Here is a 26,513-nt window from a genome sequence, read left to right as displayed (position 1 = left end):
TTTGTACTAATTGTGTGGAATTTTCTGTTTTAAGTTTTATTTCACTTTCTTTCTTACTTAAGGGTATACCAATGACACTAACCCTTTTTTAAACTTATTTTTACGCAAATTCTACTATTATATGCTTGTTATTGCATATATAAAAAGACTGCAATTTATGCGTAAATTTGTGAAAAATTTATCATGATTTCTTTCTTCTTAAAGGCTGGTATCAATGCCACTACTTCATCTTTCTTGAAAATGTTATTTTTTTTTGTGTGTGTAAATAAGTATACACACAAGTACTACAACATGTGTGTAAATTATATTAGAGCGCAAAAATTGCAATACTATATGTTCCTTTTTTGCATATTACTAAAAGTGAAATTTCAATGCAAACTTGTGTGTAATTTTTCTTCTCTTTTTCTTTCTTCTTAAAGGGGTTCATTATTCCCTAGAGAACTTCATTATTTTGATTTTGTTTTAGTTTTCTGATTTTCTTTCTTCTCAAAATATTTTATTCTTGTATAGAAAACTTCATTATTTTGATTTTGTTTTAGTTTTTTATGTTTGACTGTTGAGTGTGTGTAAATGTATGCACACAAGTACTACATGTATATATTATATTAGAGTACAAAAATTTCACTTTGATATATTTCTTCTTGCATAATATAAATGGTACAATTTTTGTACTAATTGTGTGGAAATTTTTGTTTTAAGTTTTTATTTCACTTTCTTTCTAATTTAAGGATATATATACCAATGACTCTAACCTCATTTTAAACTTATTTATATACAAGTTCTACTATTATATGTTTGTTATTGCATATATAAAAAAACCACAATTTATGTGTAAATTTGTGGAAATTTTATCATGATTTGTTTTTATTTATTTCTTCTTAAAGGGTGGTACCAATGCCACTACTTCATTCTTTCTTAGAAATGTTATTTTGTGTGTGTGTGTGTGTGTGTGTAAATAAGTATATACACAAGTACTATACAACATGTGTGTGAATTATAGTAGAGTGCAAAAAAATGCAATATTATATGTTCCTTTTTGCATATTACTAAAAGTGCAATTTCAATGCAAACTTGTGTGTAATATTTTTTTTCTCTTTTTCTTTCTTCTTAAAGGGGTTCATTATTCCCTAGAGAACTTTATTATTTTGATTTTGGTTTGGTTTTCTGATTTTCTTTCTTCTTAAAGGGTTTCATTCTTGTACTTCAATTATTTTGATTTTGTTAGTTTTTATTTTATTTTATTTTCTTTCTTTAAGGGCAATACCAATATCATTCCACTATTATATGCTTATTCTTGCATATTATAAAAAGTGCAATTTATGTATAAACTGTGTGCAAAATGATTCATCTTTTTATTTTCTTCTTGGTAAAGAGGAGTAATTATGCCACTAATTCATTACTTCTTAAACAACATTTTTTTTGTGTGTGTAAGTGTACATGCAAGTACTATGCAAGATGTGTGTAAATTATACTAGATTGTGAAAATTGCACTATTATACTTTATTCTTTGTGTATTACCAAAAGTGTGATTCAAATGTAATGTTGTGTGGAAGTTTTTATATATTTTTATTCTTAAAGGGCAATACCAATACTACTAATATTCTTGATTAGAAAACTTCACATTTGATTAATTTTGTATCATACATAATTACTGAAAACTTGTAAAATTATGTGTGTGCACTTATATGTAATGCATGTACTCATATCCATCCAGCAGAAAAGTTCAAATTGTGAATGGTCTTGTACGTGAGACCCACCATCATTCATGCATGGCATGCGGAACAATGCATGCACGCATGCATGCATGCATGTACCCGCGAGGCCAAGCATTGCCACGCACAGAGATGGCCTTGAGCCTTGTTTTTCATATTTATTATTGGATAAATCTTACGGAAAAAAAATGACTGGCCCTAAAAACAAAATCCGTCGATCGGCATTAAGCCATTCCCCTTCTTTTTCTACCCTTGTGTAGGTACTTTTCTTGACTAATAGGATTTTCTATTGCCAGCTTGTTTCACGGGTTACTTCGATAATCCTACGACACGCGACCACGCTCATGTAGGGGACCCTATTGAACTTTCACCTTTCTTAATGAAGATTCTAGAAGGTTCCCTTCTGCTTTTTTCTTTCTTTTTTCAGTGTTTTTGTTTCCTATTTCTTCGGGATTTCTTCTGGTCTTTGTTTTCTGTTTGTTTTATCCTTTTTATTTTTCATTTCCTTTTAGATTTTTCTAATTCACGAATTCCTTGCATTCACAAAAAGTATTTAAAGTTCATGGAAATTTCAAATATTTGCAAACAGTTTGAAATTCTGGAGTACTTTCTTTTACAAAAATTTCTTAATCTTTTTCAATTTTGCGGCCATTTTTATCTCAAGAACATTTTTGAAATATCATGTACAATTTAAAGTTCGAGAACAATTCTAGGGGACCCTTCACCGAGTCCTAATCTAAAAAAACGGAAAAGGGAAGGAGTTCCTATTCGGCGCAGACACCGTCGAAATATTATATGGGAAACGTTTCGGGACGGCACGCCAGCTGAAATTTCAGCCGGTCTCTCTGGTGGCCCACCCAGCTCACTACGTCCCTTACCTTATCTTTCCCCCACACCACACCACATCCAAATCTTATCCTCTCTCACTTTCCTACCTCGTCGTCGCCCAATCTTCTCGGCTCTCCTCCCCGACCTCTCCTACAGCAAGATCTACAGGCTCTCCAGCGAACACGCCATGCTGTTGATGTGAGGTTCAACCATGGCCTGTGAGCTCATAGAATTAGGAGCGGCCATGGCTTGCGAGCTTTCACTGCAAAATATGGCGGGGGCGGAGAGCGATCCCATGGCGGATGCTGCAAAGCCAGGTGGCTGCCGGCGGATTGGACGGCAAGGTTGTCGGCGTCGCGCTTCCCCCCACCACCCCCTTCCCCCTCCCCTCCGCTGCGCCGCCGGACGCCCGGGCTGTGAGACAACAGCTGAAGCGGCCATGGTGGTGTTGCAAGCATCACCAATTACCAGTGATGTCAACCAACTGACTCCAGTGAGGGAGACGGAGGCATTCGGTGCTGCAACGGGTGAGTTTTTTGGCTGGAACCAGACCGGCAAAAAGCTGCAACCAATAGCCGTCGACGGTGGAGACGAAGGCCCTCCAGGGGGCTGCAAACGAAAAGTGTTTTTGCTGGAAACGGTCAAAAAAAGCTACATCCACACATGACCGGTGCTGGAACCGCACGACCGTCGAGTCGTTTTGCTGGCACTGGCTTGTTGTTTTGCTACAACCGGCGAAAAGTTTGCTGGATCCGGTGAGATTATTTCGTTTGCAACCGTCGGCGTCGACGCATTTTCGCTGGAACCATGATGATTTTTTGCTGGAATAGTTTTGTTTTTTGCTACCACCAGTGAAACCTCGTTTTGTTGCCAAGTTTTTGCTGCTGCACACGGTGGTGGAAGCCGACGTCTGCGGCGAGCAGAGGCTACGACAGCTGGGTGCTGCAACCACGACGCCTCGTGCTGGAACCATGACATGAAAAGCTGCAAACAACAGAAGCTGGATCATGCATTTTGATTTTTGCTGGAACCAGCGCATTTGTTTGATGCAACCGGCTAGTTTGTTTGCTACTTTGAGCTCTCTTGAAGTTTGCTGTTGTGGTTGTTTTTGCTGGAACCTTTGTCATTTTTGGCTGGAAGCGACCATTATTTTTGCTTCAACTGATCATTGGAGATTTTTGGCGTTCAGATTTTTCAATTGAAACATGACGCTGCTAGTTCACGACGGCGGCGAACTGGATCTGACAACGCGATTTTTTTGTTGCGACCATGGGGCCTTGCCCTGGAATAGGCAGACATTAGAGCTGCATCTCAATATCTCATGGTGACCGCGCTCTACTGGCAGCCGTGTTGCCATCTCGGTGATGGAGGCGGGACCTCATTGATGCTCGCCGGTCACGGCCATGGCGGCGGCCAGACGTTACCCACGGCCATGAATGGGGGACGGCGCTACATGATGGCGAGGGGTTGAGGGCCTATTTTTTTCTCGCGAGCTACACGGGGAAGAAGATGCCACGGGAGGGAGGACCAAATCCAACGGCGCACAAGGGGGTGAATCGGGTGGCCGTGGTGCGACCGGCCGAAATTTCGGCCGGCGCACCGGCACCTATGCAGTAACGCGTGGGACAGTTGTTTTGGGCTGCATTTTTAAGGCCCACAAGCTTCTTCGGCTACTCCGCTCGCTCGCTCCTCTGGCTGCTCGCTCATGTACCATTTTTTTTCATCGCTCACTTCCGGAAGAAATCAGTACAAAAACGCATCATCTCCTTGCTCAGAAAAGAGGTAGTTAAAGGTTTTGAAAAAATTTAAATGGTCATGATATTTGAAAATGTTCAAGTATTTATAAGAATATTTGTAAATTTTATAAAAAATTAATGAATTTAAAAAACTTGTAATTTATAAATTGTTTATGTATTAAAAATATCATTGATATAAAAAATCTATCACTAGTTTAAAAATATATTTATGAATTGATAAAATAGCACGATTTTGAAGGAAACCACAAATTAGAAAGTGTTCAAAAATTGAAAAAATGTCCACCAACTTCAAATATAATAGAGGTGAATAAAAAAGTAATACAAACGAAAACAATAAAATGAAACAAGTAAAACCATAGAAAATACGTAGAAGGAAAACCCGTAAATACGTTCCTAAAACCTTATAGAATGTTCCAATTTGGTATTCTTTTACGGGTTATCGCCTTTAAAGAAACACATAGGTTGTTTTCTTAGGTGTGACTAGGGATTTTATTCAAAATTCACATAGGTGATCCCTTATTTAGGGGGGCTGCTATTTATCGTGCGTGCCATCGGTATGCTTGCGTCGACTGCTGCGCTTGCTCACAGCCTCCCATTAGTGGGCCCGACCAATAGCATGGTTCTTTTTTTACATCTGGTTTTTTCTAGGTTCGTATTCTTAACTTGGTCGGTTGTCAATTAAAAAATGTTACCAAATTCAAAACAAATGTTTGTCAAATCAGGAAAATGCCTGTGAATTCAAAAAGTGTTCATGAAATCCAAAAAAAAGTTCTCGAATTTGAAAAAGTATTCATCAATTCAAAATTGTTCTAGGATTGTCAAAATGATCAGGATTTCAAATATTCTCACGGTTTTGAAAAATTTCTGAGAAATAAAAATGGATGTTCAATTTGGAAAAAAATTCATTAATTCGATAAATATTGGGGCACCTAAAAATGTTGATGATTTCATTTCATGTTCATGGATTTGAAAAAATGTTAAAAATTCAAAAAAAAAGATGTTGCGAATTTACAAAACGTGAACAATTTTTCAAAATACTGAACATTTTTGGACAAAAATTATAAATTTCTTAAATTAGTTTTTTTACAAATTTATGAATATAAAAAGTAAAAATAAATCATAGAAAAAGTAAATAATAATAAAAATAATAAGAAACCAGAAAACCAGGAGAACCTTTCAAAACCAACCAGGAACTTTTTCCTAAAACCGGTTGCACGCTCATGAGCAACCGGACCCTTATTGATTACTACGAGTGATACATGTCATTTGTGCCTATTTATCGCCCGTGTCTCGTAGGGCTTCGCTGACAATTGTGTCGGCTCATGAAACATGATCGATAGCATCCTCATTGATACAGACGCATGTACAGTCCGTTTTTCTCTAAAAGAAACATGCACGTCTGCTGTGCTATAAGAAATGTGATATATTTAATAAAATAAGACTTTTTTCTTTTTCTAACAGATATTTGTATATGTCATTAAAACATGAATTTAGATAATGCTCCGAAATTTAGAAAAAGTCTGCATATTCAAAAGTTGTATGAGCATTTGAAAATTGTTTGATATTTCAAAGAAAACTTGAATTTGAAAAAAAAGGTTCAAGAATTAGGAAAAACATGCGGGAATTCTAAAAAAGTGTTAGCAAAATGAAAAATATAATTTTTTCGCAAAAAAATGAAAAATATAAATGTTGAGAAAATATTAGTGAATTTAGAAAAATGCTCTCAAATCCAATAAATATTTTTGAATTTTAAAAAGTTCACGAATTGATAAAAAATCATGAAACAAAATCAAAAATTTGAAAAACAATCGTGGATTTGCATAAATGTTTGTGAACTCAAGTTCATGAATTGGAAAATATATGTGAATTCATAAAACTTTTGTGAAACTTCAAAGTATTGAAGATTTTGAACATATGCTGGCAAACTTAATTTTTTTTATGCATTTGAAAGAATGGTAATTTTTTTTAAAAGGCCACAAATATGAAAAGTTCACAAATTTGGAAATTATTCACGAATCTGAAAAACACTCAAGAGTTTCTAAAATATTTTTTTAATTTAATAAAGTTCCCAATTTTTTTAAAATATGAGTTTTCTTTTAGAAATAAAAATAAATATAAAAGGAAGAAAACTAGAAAAATCGGTGAAGAAAGCAAAGAAAGTAAGAAGAACGGTTCTCGAAAAAAGGTAAGAAGAACAATAGAAAACCAAACACTGATGAAAAAAAGAAGGGGAAACCATATAGAAGGTTCCCAAAACCGAGCACAACCTTATTCAAACTGTTCCGCAAACCGTCCAGGGGCTATGGTGCTAAATGGGCGGGCCACGTTGATAAACTATTGAGCGATTGCAAGGGATATGTATCGCTCACGGGAGGGGGGTTTTCCTCAAACGAAATGAGAGGGGAATTGGATTTTGCGCCAAGCTTAGCTATGCACATGTCCAGATATCCACATGTACATCATCGTAACACACTTAACAATTCAATATAATTAGATTACAGTGTAGGCATGTCACAGTGAAAATCAAAATGAAATGGTAAGTAAAGCATATCGATTGAATTGTATAGTTACAGAGTTAAATTACCTTACATTGTGGCGTTGTGCATCCAATCTTCGAGGAATAACCCAAAACTAATGTGAACGCACCTAGAAATTGAAAAATTGTAATATAATGTCCTTTTGGTGAGTGCCTTACAGTAATCCAGTCGTCGGTCGCAAAATGTTAAAACTTTATGCTGACACTACGGTTTGAGAAGCAAGAAATAGATAAAACCGAGAACTTGAGAAGTAACATACTCAGTACAAAAGCCGTAGGGAGATTGCCAGTTGGTGACCTACGGTACCCCTTTTTACTCCATTTCTCCATCGACTTGAGAAGCAACATGTCACCCTTTTCTAGCAAATAGCAGGGGTCCTTGTACTAAATAGACTTATGTAATATTGACAAAGAAGCTATCTATATAGGAAATTAAGATGAGGATGGTATCATCATAAAGAAAGATAGAGTAATATAATATCCAGGGCATGTACAATGGTGCTATCTCAGTAGTGCCACATAGAATAAACGTTGAGGTGGAGGAGAGAGAAATCATAAGAAAAGACTTGTCTTCTCTTATTTAAGAGATGATCTCTTAGCACAATATGTCTCACCACATTTTTAATTATAGCTAGTAATAGAAGAAAAGACTAAGAGATAACCCATTGCAGACATGCTTTTATTGTCATCTTTAAATTACATGTAAGGCGTAAGATAAGACCGTCTTATCAACCATTAAACATGCCCTAAAACAGCAAACACGTTGTAGGGGGTTTTCTTTGGCCGAAGTTACCGCAAACATGGAATGAAGAGATTAACGAGACTTCTTTATCTTTTGATTTTTTGCCGGCAAACCTAGCACGCAAAATTATTGGTCTTTCCATGGAACCGAAAAATCGAAGCATGTTTCTAGGTGATAATAACCGAGTAAAATTACTTCCTCGGTCCACACCAAGGAATTCATTGGATATGTTTCTAGGTGACACCGCAATGGCGAGTACCAATCATAAGGGATACGACGATGTGACGAAGCAGCATGGGCATAGCCGAAGATGAACATGCACAAATATGAGTCGAGATGAATCGATGTAGCTTGGGCTGCCTCGCGTCGCTGCTGCTGCTGCTGTGTGTGTCAGTGTTGGCTAGCTCTTCCAGTGTCCATCTAAGACGTTCAGATGTATCCATCGAACCGGCAAATTGTCCCCACCCTCAGGTCTATGTGGGCCGCTTCTGAATACAACTATACTGACAGATAGTGTGTATATTTCTGGATAATGATACACACGCAACTTTTACAACACAATTAAAACTTGGTAACGAGATCCGCACAGTCATAAGTTCATCTCATGATATATGGATTGAAGATCGATCAAACAAATTCCTGCCTAAGCTTGCAAATGATATGACAGCAATTGAGTAATAAAGGCAGTTTTACTGAAAATAATGTAAATAAACAATGATGCAACTACCTTGCTGAAACAGTCTGACACTTCTGAGATCTCAGCCAATGGCCTTGCGAATCGAACGAAGAAGGGCTCTACCGGACCTAATATTTTTTGCTCCTGGACGCAACCACTACTCCACTTTCACTTTCACGTGGATGGCAGCAGGGCGCGCGTGCAAGCACGCAAAGCTTTTAAACTGTTGTTCCGACGCTTGATGCCGTGATCCGCAGGCGGATCGGCCGCATCTCCACCAGAAAAACAGCTACTCCTACAGACGAGGGAGGAATATTCTCAGCCAGAAATTCGCACACAGCCATTGCCGCGGTCGTCGCCACGGTGGGCTACCCAGCAGGTCAGCGACAGCACAAGGCCCCTCCACGGTGGGTATCCGGCATCTTCTCCCCGCAGCCATCGTCCGATTCCGCATCATTCCTCTCCATCCACCCGGCTTGCTTTGCTTGCTGGCTGCTGCCTCCTCGGATTTAAAGCTACGCCACCTCCCCCTTCCAGCAAGGCCCGGACTACGACATACTCCCCGGCGTGCCGAGTTTGTCAGTTAGCCGAGGCCCGAGGCGCGACGGCAGGGGGCAGGATGAGCTCCGGCGGCTGCTCGACGTGCCTGGAGATCATCTTCGCCGCCGTGCTCCCGCCGCTCGGCGTCTTCTTCCGGTACGGCTGGTGCAGCGTAAGCAACCACTCCTCCTCCTCCAGATTCAGCTACCTCGATCTGCAGTCTGCACATTAGTCATGGTGAATTGGTGATGTGCTGAAATTTCTGCCTGCGTGTGTGTGCAGTCGGAGTTCTTCATCTCGCTGCCGCTGACGATACTCGGCTACGTCCCCGGCATCATCTACTCCGTCTACGTCATCCTGAAGACGCCGCCGGAGCTGCCGAGCATCGACGGCGAGCGGCCCTACTACATCCTCGCCTGATGCGACAAGCTCCTTCGTGCACATACCGCTGTAGTGGAGCTTGCTGTACCGCCATTGTTGGGATTGGATTTGGACATGACTTGTAAGTTGTGCGTAGCCGTAGCTAGTTGTTTGAGCAAATTCTTTAGTGCCGGTGGTTGTACATGTAGTTTTCGTTCTTGATTGGTTGGGTATATTGGTGTCGTGATGTATGATTGGTTCATCGGTTGGGTCCTTGAGGAAAAGAATCTTGGTCCCGCTGGCTCGGGAGCTAGCGATTAGTGTACTGTAAACTGTCCGTGCTGGAAATCAACTGCTGGTATTGTTTGCAATGGATGGGTGTAAGGGCATCTCCACCCGCGCCCCAAGAAGACCTCTCCAGACGTTTTTTTTTGCGCCGGCGCCGAAAAATCGGCCCAGTCGCGCTTCCAGGAGCCTGATTTTCGCCGGCTTGAGCCGAAAACAGCGCCGGCGGACCCAGGCCGAACTTGGCGCGCTGGGGGGCGCCCGGGGGTGCCGGGGCGAACTGTTTTGGCGCGAAACAGCCGCGGGTCCGCCGCGTCAGCGACTCTACCCTCTTCTCGGCCCTTCGTCGTCCTCATCGCCTCGTTTCCCGCGGCGAATCAATGCCAAAGCTGTCGCACCGGTCAGCCTGCGCCATTGATGCCTCACGGGCGGCGCAGTGAAGACCGGATGACGCGCGTCCCTCGCCCTCCCTCGCCCGCCACGCGTACTCACGGCGGCTCGCGCACGGGTGGCGCCGGCCTATATAAGACGCGCCCCAGAGCACTCGGCGACTCGTACTCTCTCGCCGTCGTCGTTCCTCCCTCGCCTCTCTCTGGCCGTCGTCATTCCTCCTTCTCCTCTTTCTCGCCGTCTCCAGCACCCATGGCCGAGCGCTTCCCAGGCGACGGCGCGGCGGCGAACGGATTCGGCCGCCGCCATCTTCACGAGAGCGAGGCTCGCCTCCTTTTCGAGACCGAGTACCCGGTCCCGCCGGACATGCGGGTACCCGGGGCGTGGAGGATCAGCGCCGGCGGCGTGCCGGTGCCCCCGATACCCACCGGCGTGGCGCGGCGTGCGGAGATCGCACGCATCCGCTCGTCCCTGCCGCGTGCGGCGAGGGAGGGGCCACGGTACGTCCCCCACAGCCCGCTCTGGGAGCCCTACTTCCGCCGTCGACACGCCGAGCAGCTCGAGGCCACCAACGGCGTCGAGCCCTCCGGCAGGCTCAACGCCGTCGGCCGGCGTCGGTGGTGGGGCGTGCCCGGGCGCACGTTGGAGGCCGCCCTTGAGTACATCGAGGACGGCAACACGCCGTGCCTCGAGTACCCCGCCCCCCCTTCCTTCTCACGCCGTCGGGGAAGCTCCTGGACCTCGAGGCGCATGGAGACCGGGGGGTCCTCCTCCTCGTCCGGTGGCTCGCCCTGCCTCCGCCCCGTCAAGCCGGAGCCCCAGGGCACGCCGGTCAGCGCGCGCACCCGCAACTCCGGCGTCCACATCGGCGCCAACGCCTCCCCACCCACCGGCCGCTTCGTCCTCTCGAGCCCAAGCCGGAGCCCGGCCTCCCCGCGGAGTACGAGGAGATAGCCCGGCGCGGCTTCTCCGACGAGGACGCCCTGCGGTGGGCGCGGGACGACTACCTCCGCGACGAGATGGTCCGGCAGCGCCGGGCCCTGGAGGAGATCGCCGCCCGCAAGCGTGGGCGCGAGGACGAGCACGGCGTCGTGGTCCTCGACAGCGACGACGACGACGACACCCCCGGACCGTCCAACCCGCCGCGCCAACCGGGGGAGGGATGCAGCAGGGACGGCGGAGGCGTAGGCGGGGGCGGCAACGACGACGACGACGGCGGCGGCGGCGGTGACTACACGCGATTCTACAGCCTCCTCAGCATGTAGAACCGCGTGGGCGGGCGGCGAGGGAGACGGCGGGGGTAACCCGCGGTAGTTTCTTCATTTTTTTTGTAAAATATGTTTAAGTTTGAACAAACTCGCCGATGTTTGCGTTAAATTTGAGTCATTTTTGCGCCGTATTTGACTTTTTTGACTAACCGTGGGCGCCGCGACTGGGGGGCATCACGCCCCCAGTGCGCGGTTTAGCGCCCGTGCGCCCCCAGGGGGCGATTTTTTGCCCCTCCTGGGAGGCCAACGGCTGAAGATGCCCTAAATCATCATGGTCAGTGTCAGATGCATCGACACAATGATCTGTGATGTTTAAACTGGGAACAAATAAAATAACACGGTGACTGAGTTTTATTCCGGTCTCTATTTAACAAACAAATAAAATAGCACGGTGACTGAGTTTTATTCCGGTCTCTAGAGGATTTTTGAGTTCAGGTTCTGACCACAGTTTCAAGGTGACCCGGAAAAATAGTGTAATACAATGTTTAGTTATAGGCTTATACTAGTGACTAAGGATTATTACTAAATGACTTAAGGGCTAACTTGTGTTGTGGATATTGTTGGGAGAGAGTGCATTCAGACTATTTTCAGGAAGAAAAAAAATCCTCTATGTCCTTCTTACCTGGTGTCTGCGTATTTTGAAATTCAATTTTTGACCAATAAAACGTGGGTGTGTGTCTCTCAAAAATTATGCCACCATTCAATTCGTATTCAAAGTCTTCTAAGGATTATTATTTGTGAATGTAAGGCCTTTTTGGATTGCAGAAAGTTGAAACGTAGGAATAGGAAAAGCAGAATCGAAAGGTCCCGTACAGGTTTAGTTCTACAGGATTTCAAAACACGGGATTATGCATTATGTGTCTTTGGATGGTGAACATGAAACAAAGATGGGAATTCTTGTTTTCATTTTTGAAAGATCCAGCATTCATTAGCATTTCACCGATTTAGCAAACGAGTGGTGACAAATAGGTGATCAAGTGATCAATGGTTTAAGAAAAAGAGAGAAGACCCTGTAACATTCTGTGTGATCTTTCACATGATATCACCAAAAGGGGGCTCTATGCATTTTGCTATGGCTAGCCGCCGTTGCCCGTTGCTCCATGTCCCTTCTGCATGCATTGATCACATCTCTGCCGCTCCGCAGTTTCTTCCTGAAAGTACAGTTATTACGTTCCATCCAGATTTGCCATGAGACCAAAGCGATCACCGTTTTGGTCCCCTTTCTGGTGCTCGTCGTTGCAACGTTAATGATCTTCATCACAATATCCATTGAAGACTTCCCTTGCGACCAAACCGATGGGTCAAGTGCGTTGCAACCCCTCCAGGAAAAATGGACTGCACAAAGGAAAAATGAAATGAGGTTTGGGCACAAGTAACAAGTAATATGTAAAATAGTAAAAAAAAAAGTAACATGTATAAAACTTGTAGTTGGTTTGACACCGCATTGGTTTGAGCCATCTAGACAAAAGGCGGCATCGACCATCTCATGTTTGAAAAAAGAATAAACACATTTTTGTCATACACCCATAACGAATCTGAATTCTCCCTTTTAGAACAAAACAGTAACAAAAATGAAGAAACAAACACGATATTCAATGAATGATTAAGAGGGAAATAGGGCACTAGATGATGGCTTTATCTTAGGGGAGAGGGCAACCTACACATATCTAAAAGACACATGAAGTGGTCACATAGTAGCATGGACATCTACAAAATTTGGGTGATATATGATTTTGAAATTGGTGTGTAAGCACAAATATTACCGGATTAGCTCCATTTTGGGAACTAGATTAGTTTCGCTCGAATTGGAGAGAGAGAGAGAGAGAGAGAGAGAGAGAGAGATCACTAGAATCTACTAAAGTTCTGACTCTAAATACTCATGGATATTATGAAGCGCATAACTTTGATACAAAATCCAGAGCACAGACAGTTCAATTGCTAACTACTGACCCCCCCCCCCCCCCCCTCCCCAAGCGATAGTGAGATACGATATTTGAGAACAAACTACTGTTGGTACTGCATGTACAATCTAGAACTATCTATTAGTTTCACATAAGCTTGATAGTCTTGTACTCCTCAAACGCCTCTAGGTTATTTGTTTGATTTATGTACAGTAATATTTAAAGATACTATACAAATGTATAACGTGATAATCAGTTGGCCTAGATTACTTGATCCATTGTAACAAAAACTTTATTATGAGTGACAATAAAACTCTATGACAAGATAAAATATGAGCTTAGTGTTATAATTATATTTTAATGATAAATACTAGAATGGTAATGACTAATATGTACGTTAATATTCATTTATGTGTATACATTTTTAATCTAGCTAATTATGCATAGAATTAGTATTTAAAATAGCACATTCAATGATGTTTATCAATAGAAGCAGCATTCATTAATAAAAAATGAGTTATGATAAAGTAAAAATATTTAGTATAAATATATTCGTACAAACTTTTATTTGTTATTTATTTATAAAAGTTTGCCACTATGACAATATTGACAATATTATTGTAGTTTGGAATAAATCATGATTGTAAATAGTGTCGAAAGAAATATTGTAAATCAGTGCTTAAGAAATATTTGAAATCGTATATACATTTTTTATAAATTAGATTATAAATTTTACCAGAATACAAAATGATTATTTTTTACAAAATAAGTGAGAATTATCCTAACATTGCCATGGAAAAATAGTTTATTATATTCAGTTTAATAATTGATTACAAATAAAATAAAATAAAATAAATAAAAAGAGTTCAATATTTAAAATAACCAAAAATAATACATAAGACTTATATGATCAACCTGACGGCAGGAAACTTTACAAAGTTAATGATATTATAGTTAGTTAGTCAAACAAACATGAACAAATAAATTTCATTTTATTTTGAATAACCAGACGGTTGATGATTTGTTTCCGCCTAAATGCATAAGACTTATTAGTACCACTATTTTTCATACCAAACTGATGAACACTTGTGAGTAACTCGCTAGATGGGATTACACTCTTTTGTGTCTTAAGTGACATTTTTTTGCGGGAGAAGGAACTTTCATTAATCAAGAGAGATGCTTACATTCAGACTTACTATGCTAGCTATCTCATCAGGGAAGTTTCGAAGCCAACAAGCTGTTCGTTGTTGCACCCATCCCATACAAGCAAGGGTGTGGCTAGCAGCATTAGCATGCCGACTAATCTTAGCTAGACTAATGTTCCTCTCATGAGCCAGAATCATTCTGATCTCACTAACTCGGTACGCGTACCGCGATCTATCAACATCCCTCGACTGAATCAGCTGCATCAGTTCGGCACAATCAGTTTCCACCACTAGTGGCAAGTTCTACCAGTGAAGAGCCAGCCGGAGTCCTTCATCCATCACAGCCATCTCAGCTTCCAAAGCATCAGCACAATTAAAGAGCACACGTGTCGCAACAAAAATAACTGCACCTTCGTGGTCGCGAAGAATCATCCCCGCACCAACCGAGCCATCCTCCTTAACAAAGGCACCATCCACATTCAACTTAGCATGAGCAGCATCAGGGACATCCCATCGTGGCTTCGGTGTTAGTACATGTGTGGTTTGAGGCACATAATCTGTAGCAACGATCACCTGTTTACCTTTCACAGGATCGGCATCCGGGTATTGCTTAATGGCGAGTAGAGAATTGATGTAGCTGGACAAGAACCGGCGAGACACTTCGATCGGAACTGGGGTTTTTTACGAGTGATTTCATTTCGCGTGTACCAAATCCTCCACATAATCATCAGCGTGGACAACTTCTGTGTTTCGGAGATCTTGTCCAGCAAGCGAAATAGCCACTCCGGCTCAGCATAATGTAGATCCTCTGGAGTAGGAAACTCCCAGGTTTCTCTCATGGCGTCCCAAAGTGCTGCTGCATGTGGGCATATAATAAGTGCACTAGGGGTTGGGGCGTCACCTTGTGGCGCCTCCTCAAAGGAATTTGGGGTGATGCCAGGTTGGCGGCCGCCCATTCCAGTTTCTTTTTTTGCAATCTTGGTAACACTTCAAAATGGCATGTTATAAGAAGTCGCACTATAAATTTTGGAAGAGCTAAATAAATGACACTCAAGTACAATAAGATTAGGACATCTCCGATGAGGATTAGCAAACCGATACCACCAACATGTTCGTGGACATCCATCAAGCTTCGATCGTTCATTGCAATATATAAAAGAAAAAAACATGACACTGATCATAACAAAAACTAAAAATCAAAGAAAAACAGGACACCGATCAAGGTTGATGACCCCCACCCCCGAGCCGCCAGCCTCGTCGTTGGCGGCCAACGCCAACCCGCAGAGCACGACAATATAACTACAGCAGGAAGAGTGTCCATTCATAAAGCAAAGCAAGCCTAGTAGTTCCATAGATACTAATAGGTTTATATATTAACATAGAAGGGCCAGTCTTACAAGCTGGATCAATAGATTCTCATAATGGAAGTCTTACAAGGTGGGTCATTTCTCTCAAATCAGCTGAGAGGAAAGAAGAATATGTCAGGCATGAGCAAATTATGAATAAAACCAGTCAATTTGAAGCATGATAGCTGTAGATTCTAATAAAAAATGATTCCCATAGTGTAAGAAGCTTCAGAGCATGCGTTTCGGGGTGGATCAATAGAATTTGAAGCAAACCGATGAATATTTCGACAATCTATCAGAAGGATAGAACTTGTGATGCAGGAAAGACAGTTATCCGACATGATCAATTTCAGCTAGAAGAACAGATAGATGGAACGAATATTCATGGAACATGATAACTAACAAAGAAGAAAAGGGTTAATTTCATGGGAACATAATAATTGTTGCCACGCAAGTATTACCCACCATGTTTTATCCAACAGGCTAACCAAAAGAGTATGACAATGAAAAAAGGCAAAAAAAATGGAAGTATGTGACTTTAGGAACTCAGAGAGTGATCCTAAAGTTAAGACATTGTTGCCCGTACTCCATCCAAACCTCAAGTGACATGTATCTTCAGAAAAAATGCCTAGGAGCCTCATGGGCCGCCAATATATTCAGTGAAGTGCCTCAGTTCAGCTGATACATCTGACAAAAGTAGACATGAGGCTGACCAAGCGTCTAAAAAACATGAACAAAAGCCAAATTAGTTCACAATGCTTGATAGTTTACGATAAAGCTTCTTCCAGCACGCATTGAATAATCATCTTGGAGGCAACTTTAAGATAATTAAACAACTTTTCTTGCCAAGTTAAATAAAATGAAGGGTTGTACCTTTTTTGCAAAATAGGGTTGTACTAAACTTCTAGTAGCAAATACCTCACATGATCAAAAGGGGCATAATTTCAGCCAACAGAAAAAATATGTATTTGTTGCAAACACAAACAATTCCAGGTTCACTTGTTGAAATTATATCTAAACAAAATAAAATAATTTGAGCGAAGTGCATCACAAAATAAATAAAGTATCTGCTGACATTGGCAATACTGGTAATCGCTCTGAAAATAAAGTAGCACAAAAGCTCACCGCAGATGTTCATGATCTAGCCTCTTTCACATAAAAGCCACAATGGAATCTAGGGGGAGGGAGCTAGAGAAGGAGAATGGAGAGAAACATGACCTGTGCCAGACGTCGTGGCGCGCAACAGGTACATGTGGTGCTCAGAGTACGCTCAATTCGTACAGTAATTTCTTAGAGTATTCCAAACTCCTAAAAGAGGTTCTCAAAATAATCCAAACTGCTACAAAACAATACATAAATCATTTGCTTCAGCATACTATGTGTTCAGTTTGAGAAGAATTCAGAATTGTCATACAAAGTCTTGCAATTCTTCCTACTCTACTGAGCATATAAAATCAGTGATATTATTAAAAGTATTTTATTCTCTTTCTTTAACTACAAAGTCCAATCAAAATCATCTCATTCCACTATGAATAATATATGTTGTGTTGTTTCCTTAAAGCAAAACAGAATGATTTAAATAACATTCTATTAGGTGAAATTCTAGTTCTTGCATTGCTATTGTTTGACTTACACTTGTGAACCAAGCAAGAAAGGAAGCTCGCTCATGGTGTTGGTCTCTTGCAACCAAGGCTAGTGTGCTTGACGAAGGCTCGCCATGTATTAACCAGCACAACACATGCACAAAAGAATACAAGAAACAAATGACACTGCATGCCATGGGAGTGTAGGTACAGTTACAGAATAAAGGACTGCACAACAAACAGTCAAGCAAACTTGGGCTACCCAGGAAGTAAGGCTTGGCCGGATCCCCAATGCTCATGCTGACATAATAATGCCTGCAGAAACAACACAGAAATTTGTGAACAAGCAAATCCTGAAAGAACTGTGAAAAGCAGAGGACGCAAACTGAAAAATAGTTCAGTGGATCACTGTCTTCGGATCAATAAACTGAAAGCATTTCATGAGCGCAAAGTCAAAAAAATTCGTGGACTTTGTGCCGGCTACTTCGACGGGATTAACATCAACGCCGGCAGAGCTACGCAGACAACGATCGACGACTCACACTCGTCTTTTTTTTTTTTTGCGGGTGACTACTACGACGACTCACACTCGTCAGAAGCCAACTAACCAAAGCTGCAAATAAACCCCAAAGATCTACGTATATACCCGCACAGAACAGAACCCGGGGATATCCTAAGAACAAACCCAATCTGATCAGGGGGGAGCAGACCGCGTACCCGGTCGGATAGACGGCACCCTGGAGCTGGAACATGACGGGATGCAGTATTCTCAGATGCTTCTCGCGGGGTAGGCGATTGGTGGGCGGCGGGAGGCGGACGACGGGGCCGTCGCAACCCTCGGTGGCCGGCAGCGAGAAGAGGGCGTTGGCGACGGCCTGCGCCAGCTCCGTGGCCTTCCGCAGGGACTCCTCCCACAGCTCTGCCCTGGAGGACGCGCCGGCGACGAGGTGGTGCGAGGGGCCGTGGTGAAGATCTGGTCGATGGTGGCGGCGCCTGTGACTGGGAGCTGGAGGAGGAACATCGGCGCACATGCCCTCGTCAGGTCGCCGAATCCAATCGGCCAGCTCCTGCGGCCCTGCCGATGGCCATGAATGGGGAGGAGGAGAGGTTGCGTGCGATGCTGATTCTGTTTTTTTTTTGAGACAATTGATGCTGATTCTGTTGGGAGAGGAAAGAAGGGGTGGGCCGGCGACTCTCTCTATCTTCTGGACGAAGCTGTGGGCCACTATTTTTTCTAGACAACACGCAATCGACCGACGGCATAGGTGATTGGCTAGCGCAAAACATTCTCGCGATTGGCCGCTCCGCTCCTCACAGGAGGAGGCGCCCTTGTAGCTACTGTTAAAGGGTTTAATGGTGTACAGATTCCTCTGTTGTGCCGCACAATGTACACGTATTATCAGTAGCAAGGTGCCGTTGCTTTTGTGTGGATTCTGTAGCAAGAGCTTCACGAGTGGCCTTCCAAGCAAAGATCCGAACTTTTGCAGGTGCATCATTCTTCCAGACCAAGTCCCAAGCTGGCCGGTGACCATCAGGTCGCACACTGGATGCTCCAGAGTCATGACCAGCCATACTTTCCTGTAGCCCGAGGTAGTAGGCACTGCGGACTGAAAAACAGCCCATTTTATCTGGGTGCCATGCTATGAAATCGGCCTCAAGCCTCTTCGATGCCTTGATTTGGAGGATCCAGTCAATGTCAGGCTGGTAAAAGTGCTCCTGCAGAAGAGTTCTATTCCAATTTCCATCAGAATTAAGGAGTTCTGACACCCACTTCAACCTGCACCATCGTTTTGGAGTAATTGGCCATCGCGATTGATCACGTGGGATCCATGGGTCTCGCCAAATTCGCACCTTTGCACCATCACCAATACGCCATATGATGCCTTTTTGTAGAAGCTCCAGATCCATGTGTCTTAAGTGACATTCGAATGCTTCTAGTCACAAACCCAACTATTTTTGTTTGAATTTTACATGTCTAATTAAACTAAGGATAAATAAGAGATGTTGTATGGAGGCAACACCAAATATATCCTCATTCTTGAGGGTAAACACCTGTTGTTGAAGCGTTAGTATGAAACAACCACCACCCCACACAATAACTGCATCACTGGATTGTTCTCTCTCTCTCTCTCTCTCTCTCTCTCTCTCTCTCTCTCTCTCTCTACCTTCATATGTGCGGTTCACATTCCCCAGCCCAAAGCCAAACCCAATCGAGGTCCTGGAAGTGCTCAGTTGTCCTTATTTTATTTAAATTGTTAGTAGGTTGAAATAATGTTGTTGAAGAATGAATTTTGAAAACGAGAAAATATTGCGAGAAAATAATCAAAAAGTGTTTTTATGCAAAATAGAAAAATACTAGATGATACTCCGCATGTTGCTGCAGGAATCGGTTGCAATACATTTCAGTGAGATTTGGTTTGTGTTGATAGTAAATATTTAGATTAATAACACGTGAATCAAAATTAAAAATACATACAACTTACTATATTTGATTATGTATAGTTAAAAAATATATATTGATATAAGTAGAATAATAGAATGAAAGATATTTTCACATGCATGGTTGCATGTGGTGGTGGGTCTTTTCCAATGCATGTTGCATGTTGAGGTGGGCCTTATTCATCCATAACTATATTGTGATGTGGCATGCTTGCATGTTGAGATAAATAAGTTAGTGGGGATCGCTCTCATAGGTATAAAGGATTCTTATATATGAAATAAAATTTTCATCGTGTATTTTAAAATGTTTATATAAAATATATCCATGTATTTAAAAAGTTTGCATTTTTTATGCCCATGGACTTAAAAAAAGCACATATGGAACAAAATGCTCATATAAATGTGTGTATGTGTGCGTGCGCATGTGAATGCACACGTGTTTAGGAGTTCATCTTTTATAAAAAAGTTTATAGATTTTTATATAAGTGAAATAAAATGTTAATCACATATTTGAAATATGTTCATGTATACAGAAAAATATGTTCATATATTAAAAATACTAGCTGAGTGCCCGTGCGTTGCCACGGAATAAAAAAAAGTATATGGACACAATGAAATATTCTACTTCAGAAATATGCATTGAGCATGCATGGCAATATGTGATTTCATTTCTGAAGATTTACTTTCGCTCTAGCATTTTGTTTTGTTGGACTGAATAGCACATAAAGAAAGGCTGGCTACAGGGTGCAAGTGCAAAACACTTAAAACTCTAGGCACCTAATGCGAAGAACAATTAAAAAATTAGGTTTTCTGGGTAATTGAATAGATCTAATGAAGATCAACTATGTTCCTCGTCTCAGAAATTTATAACTATAGTTGTATTAAGTAAATTTTGCAGTGAACCATGTTTGCTCCATTGTTTTACTGTAGTCTTGAGACCAAAACCAGGAGTCAGATGCTGGATTTCCGAACACCATCTACTTCATCAAACATTAAGCATCTGAAACAACATAACTTCCAATTCACCAATTTAAGAGACAGAACAAAAAAGGACAAATGAGAGGAATAAAAATTTCATGCCACAAATGTAAGGAAATATGGAATGTAATACATCACAATTGGTACATCCTACATGGTCAGCCGATTATAACTAATATTAGATTGATGTATTGCATGGTTCACTTCCGACCTTTGATGCAATATCTGTAAAGCAAAAAGAATTGAATGAATGAACAAACTGGATGACCTTGTTGCCCCCTTGAGACTGACAGAGAAAGATCTTGTAGCTACACATAACTTCACCGCCATAGGTAATCATTTACAATTGCCAATTTGCTATGCTGGTATAGAAGACTAAATCACAGGCAATGGATTTTGTGATTTCAGGTCATAGAAAGAGAACTACCTTATGGAAGGGGCTGAAGTGGTGAATTCAAATTTTATGACATGGCACTGAAATTACAATTGAACGGTCATTGTAAATGATACATCTGTCAACATTTTGTATGACTAGAACAATGACTCCTCAAAACTGATAACAGGGACATATCTCTGGGATTAAATAAGTCACTTGCTTTCTTTCTGGCAGGAAAAACTGAAAAAGAAAGGCATGTCAGACACTCAGACATACGAACCTGCTTTTCGACAATGCTTCGAGGAATCTTATACATATTTCTTTCATACAAAAAAGTGTGTCTTGTGGCAAACAAATTTTTACAACCAAATTTTCATATGAAGTATCAAGACGCTCAATTTGAGATGAACCATAGAAATAACTTGGCAACCATACGCTAACCATTGTTAAGAGCTTCCATGTCACACAGATGTGCCTTATTCTTAAATTATATACTCTTCCCTCAAAAGGTAAATTAATATACTCTCTTACATATATTCTCCCAGGCAAGCTAGTATTCTTGGCTCCTGCCTTGTGTCAAAAATTTAAATTATGAGCAATTACAATTTCATATCACAGTCAATATATGCAGTTTGGAGCGTGGGACAATGGCTTGGAGCGTGAGAGCACACCAAAGCATTAAATGTAGCAATGTGGCGCTTGCTCCCTGTACACATGATGTATCTAAAGGACACAAGAGATGTATATGACTCACGGAACTGCATGACAAAAACTGAAGTTGCTGGATCTCTCTCACAACACTACACAAGTATTTGGACATGAAAGAACAAGCGCGCCTACACACACACGCGAGCACGCAAACAAGTGATTTGCATTGCGTAAAAATCTTGCAACCTTTTCTGGATTTTTCCTCTTATTTATATGGTCAACTACTGTCGTTTAAAATACTACTGAAAAAGAGAGAATAGCTAGTGGGTAGGTATATCGGATGAACCATCCCATGTCCACCTGAACCCAGCCACAGCGACGCTGCTTGCACTGGATTCGTGGCATCCCACGAAGCACATGCATCGGTAAGATCTAACTAACCGAGAATTACACTAAGACGTGGACATGCACACATTACTTGGTTGTTATTGGTAGAAAAATAAAATTAATAATGCTAGGGACCAAGCAAAACAGGATTACATGCACATAAAAAACTGCCCGGACTTGAACTGCGAAGGAAATCACTCCGGCTACACCCAGATGAGCTGAAGTGCACATGGTGACGTCCACCATGACCACCACCACATTGGAGGCATTGCCGGCATAGCCGAGTCTCCCACAACTGATATCAATGTGTATGCTAATATTTTTGGGTATAAGCTGTATCTAGGGAGGCATACAGAACCAGAACTAAATAGGATCGATGCACCTTTGCCAACACTGGTCAACTGATTATTCAGTTATACACTGGGAGGCAACAGGAAGCAAGTACCCAAAACACTGATTATTTAGTGATACACTGAGAGGCAACAAGAAGCAAGTACTAAAAACTGTAAGTGTAGAACCTACAAGAAAGTAAGTAAACCAATCCAGACTTACATATCTGGTCACATTAGCCGCCATATGAACAGAAAATCAAATGAAACTTACCTGCTTCCTCCTCTTGGTTCCAATTATCATCATCATCAAACTCGATATTCTGCAGAGTGCGGCCATGTGAGCCATATTTGCAATATGAAAGACAAAGAAATGATACATCACTGCTGGTCTATGATTTCATAATGGGTATCCTTTCATATTTTTCCATGTGAAGGAACACACATAGATCATACTGTTTCACCAAAATCATGAGCCTATTAAAACACTTATTTCTACCACAAAGAATACCTCAGTTCATAAAGATTCGAAGTACTAACCTATTTATAATTGTCATCCCAACTTTCTTCCTCTTCCACTCCCCGTTTTCCTTATATCACCGTCCTTTTCGATCTTGTCCTCTCCATACTATTAATAAGCCGATCACTGTCAGCACAGTGGCATAAGCATAATCTCACTATTTCCGTAATGTGTAATGTCAAACAGAGTATAAGACTATAAACCCGTAAATATTGTATCTACAATAGGATGATGTTTTCCAGATTGATTCCAACAACTCAAAAATAAAACTAAAAGGTAATGATGTATTTCCTTGAGCTTGCCTTCAAGTTTCTCAAATAGCTCAAATGACTGGCAAATAAATATGGTAAGATCCATGTAAAGGATCAATGTATGTACACCTTAATAATATCTAGCCTAGAAGTGTTCGTTTAAGTTTCACTGATGCCATAGACATGCCAATAGGATGGTGTAAACAAAATAGTTTCCTCAAAAAAGAAAAAACATCCCAGAAGAAGCTACAATGATTCTAGCAAACCTGCCACTCTATCTCACCAAACTGTTTTCTTAATTGGTCGACCTCATCTTGAACTTGGAGAGTAAAAACAATATTAACTATCTATTGTGCTAAAAACACATAGAAAATAACAGAAATAGTATTTACTTCAAGACTACCATGTTGTAGTTCTGTAGGAAAATTTGCAGGAATCAGTCTGAGGATTGATGCAAGAGCTTCACATTTGCCTTTTATTTCACACCTCGGTATCTCTGTCATCACTCTGCAACTTTCATGACAGCGGCTTCGTTGTCCCATTCATGCAGTTGCATACATCCACGAAGGAGGGAAATATCACAGTTGTAGAAAGAAAACGTGCGTCAGCATCACAAGTCAAAACTAAAAGGCAAATAATAGGATCATGAACGACAATGTGCGTCAGCATCACAGGACCAAACCAAAAGGATGGGTGGATATGGTGGTAGTTCCATCCACATAAACCTGCACAAGAAGTGAAAGCAGAGGTTGAATGCCTTGAGAACACAAACAAACATGCAAGATCACCACACTTCAAGATAAGATTAATTCAGGAATGAAACTAGAGGTATGGCGCACGCAGACATAACCTTTTAGATGAGAAATTGAGGATCCTGAGGAGGGGGGGGGGGGGGGGAGTGTGTGGCGGGGCTCTTCCACCTCTCGATGTTTGACGGGCGCCACCAGATCACATTCCCCACGATCATCGGTCCCCAGCACGCCAGGGGAGGGCAGGGCATCCCTTGGAGATAGATGAGAGGAGTGCGTCGCCGCCTCCAGGGGAGGGTAGGACAGGGGAGGGAACGAGTAACCAACCCTATCGAGACGGGCAAGGCCTCCGATGAAGGTGATGGTGAGGGCTGGGTCAGGGACTCCTCGACCTCGTTGACGCGGCTGAAGCCATCGTTTATCTGTGGGCGGCGCTTGAGCGCTAGGAAGGCGTGAGCACCTGCGCTAGTGCGGTGAGCGAAGGGGAGGATGAGTCGGGCCACGGCCTTGGGGGGAGGCGGGCGAATGGTGGAGGAGACCTGAGGTGATCTCCGATCTGGATGGCGGTAGGGGATTTTTCTCGCGAGAGATGGGATGGGAGGAGCGATGGGTTTGGTGACGAGAGTTCGGGGCAAGGGACGTGTGTGCCTGGTCGTGGCCTCGTGGGTGCTTTTTCTAAGGAGGTTGTTTTTCATTTTCTTTTTATCGTAGTGGAAGGCTGGTTGGTTCTCAACGTGGATTGTGCGGGATCTATCGAGAGGAGGAGGGAAGGAGGAGGTCGAACCATCACGACGTTCAATCCCCCTTTAATAGTAGAGATACATATTTTTATCAACTTCATGTATGTAAAACAAAATATTCATCGCATACAAAAAATCTCTATGTTCACAAAAATATATTCATGTTTTAAATTGTTTTCTTATAATTTTGGATCGATGAAAAGGAAAGGGATATAGAAAATTGATAAAAATTGAAGGAAGACAAAAAAAGGAATCAAAAAGAAAAACCGGTGATAAACATAAGGAATTAGAAATACTGGAAAATCCGAAAAGGATAATAAAAAACTAGCCAAACCGAGGGAATGGGCCAGGCCCACCCTCAATCCGCTGTGTGTTTTCTCATCTATTCATCGCACTTTGCCTAAAAATACCTATTCATCGCACTAATGGTGGAATAGGATTTTCCTAGAGGGAGCGATGTTCCAAAGCTGTAAATGCTAGAGAAAGTGTTTATGAATTGTGCTCTGAAAGTTGTGGGCCCTCAACCAAATCTGAATGTGCCTCCTTCTTCAGCTGAGGCTCCTCAAGATTCTTCATGTTTTTTGTTGTGTTTGTGGGAGTCGGATAGATAGTTCTGACTTCTAATAATCCAGAAACATCATTTCACAAACAAAAAAAGGATGCCCTTCAATCTAACGGCTCCCCTTGTCCAGTTATTTGTGTCAGCGCCATGCTCCAGATCCGGATCTCTGAACGGTTTGTACAGAATCTGTCAATTACACCATGTTTTGATGCCGCCGTGATCCATATTCCGTAGGGAAGTGTTTGTGTACGGCGCGCCGGCCGAACGCTTGGCTGGTCGCGAGCGCCACGTAAGTGCCACGCGGCCACAAAGGCCCGCACGCATCCGTTCTTATGTCTCAGCCACTCGCATCTTATCCTTTCATCCCCTGCTCGCCTCTCCTTCATGTGCCTCTGCATCTCGCGCATATTCCTCCCCTTCTCCCCTCTCTCCATGTGCCTGACTCCGGTGCAGCTGTTTCTCCGGCAAGCCCACCACCAGAGAGGCATCCCGCCATCCCCTGCTCCTCTCTCCAACTCTCTCTGACCAGGTCTTCTCCTTTTATCTTGTAGAGGTCGTTGGCCCTCTCCTTCCTCCTCCCCCATGGCGATGCCCCAGTGTGATGGGCCACAGGTCGGCGGTGGACGGAGGAGAGAAGCACGCAGCACCTTGTGGACGGGAACAGGTACAACCGGCATCGCCGGGTGCTGCAACCCGCCTCGGTGGGAGCTGCAACCGTGGATGGAGGAGTTGCGACGGGTGCGTGACCACGACCACGGGCAAGCAACGGGGTGGGTGACCGCGACTGAACCAGTGCTACAACCGCGGTGACCAAATGATCGGACCAGCGCCTAATTGTGCTACTACAGGTGTTTTGATTTGATGCAACTGTCGGTGTCAAAACCGGTGGATCTCGGGTAGGGGGTCCCAAACTGTGCGTCTAAGGCGGATGGTAACAGGAGGCAGGGGACACGATGTTTTACCCAGGTTCGGGCCCTCTTGATGGAGGTAAAACCCTACGTCCTGCTTGATTTATTCTTGATATGAGTGTTACAAGAGTTGATCTACCACGAGATCGGAGAGGCTAAACCCTAGAAGCTAGCCTATGGTATGATTGTCTGTTGTCCTACGGACTAAACCCTCCGGTTTATATAGACAATGGAGAGGGTTAGGGTTACACAAGGTCGGTTACAAAGGAGGAAATATCCATATCCGTATTGCCTAGCTTGCCTTCCACGCCAAGTAGAGTCCCATCCGGACACAAGACGAAGTCTTCAATTTAGTATCTTCATAGTCCAATAGTCCGGCCGAAGGATAGAGTCCGGCTGTTCGGAGACCCCCTAATCCCGGACTCCCTCAGTAGCCCCTGAACTAGACTTCAATGACGATGAGTCCGGCGCGCAGTGTTGTCTTCGACATTGCAAGGCGGGTTCCTCCTCTGAATACATCACGGAAGAATTTGAATACAAGGATAGTGTCCGACCCT

The 26,513-nt window shown here is 42.5% G+C and overlaps 2 protein-coding genes and 1 long non-coding RNA gene across 7 annotated transcripts; 1 reads left to right on the top strand and 2 right to left on the bottom strand.

The window, feature by feature from the left end:
- The first annotated feature begins 8,513 nt into the window (after window positions 1-8,513).
- LOC125522002 (hydrophobic protein RCI2A) lies at window positions 8,514-9,413 on the top strand. The gene is made up of 2 exons (XM_048687064.2): window positions 8,514-8,963; window positions 9,074-9,413. Exons 1-2 carry the CDS (start codon window positions 8,871-8,873, stop codon window positions 9,209-9,211), a joined length of 231 nt encoding a protein of 76 aa, XP_048543021.1. The 5' UTR covers window positions 8,514-8,870; the 3' UTR covers window positions 9,212-9,413.
- Window positions 9,414-15,885: 6,472 nt separating this feature from the next.
- LOC125524817 (uncharacterized) lies at window positions 15,886-18,282 on the bottom strand. Of its 5 annotated transcripts, none has more exons than XR_007290963.2 (4): window positions 17,787-18,281; window positions 17,120-17,384; window positions 16,705-16,825; window positions 15,886-16,206 (listed from the first exon to the last, which is right to left on the bottom strand). XR_007290963.2 is itself a non-coding variant. In XM_048689845.2 (3 exons), exons 1-3 carry the CDS (start codon window positions 18,098-18,100, stop codon window positions 16,156-16,158), a joined length of 630 nt encoding a protein of 209 aa, XP_048545802.2. In that variant the 5' UTR covers window positions 18,101-18,282; the 3' UTR covers window positions 15,886-16,155. The 5 variants fall into 5 exon arrangements, 3 of the variants coding, with proteins under 3 accessions (XP_048545802.2, XP_048545803.2, XP_048545804.2); XR_007290964.2 differs by having other exon boundaries at window positions 16,705-16,822; XM_048689845.2 differs by lacking the exon at window positions 16,705-16,825 and having other exon boundaries at window positions 17,787-18,282.
- Window positions 18,283-20,253: 1,971 nt separating this feature from the next.
- Window positions 20,254-23,717, bottom strand: LOC125522914 (uncharacterized). Its single transcript, XR_015611279.1, has 3 exons — window positions 23,401-23,717; window positions 22,767-22,854; window positions 20,254-22,549 (listed from the first exon to the last, which is right to left on the bottom strand). It is a non-coding gene; the product is annotated as an uncharacterized LOC125522914 (long non-coding RNA).
- Between the last annotated feature and the right edge of the window lie 2,796 nt (window positions 23,718-26,513).

This window comes from Triticum urartu, chromosome 7A, assembly GCF_056163025.1.
Source record: "Triticum urartu cultivar PI428250 chromosome 7A, HENAU_Tu73, whole genome shotgun sequence".
In the NCBI taxonomy this organism is placed as follows: domain Eukaryota; kingdom Viridiplantae; phylum Streptophyta; class Magnoliopsida; order Poales; family Poaceae; genus Triticum; species Triticum urartu.
Note: the sequence above shows the minus strand (reverse complement) of the source record. Positions and strands in the feature narration are given on the sequence as shown.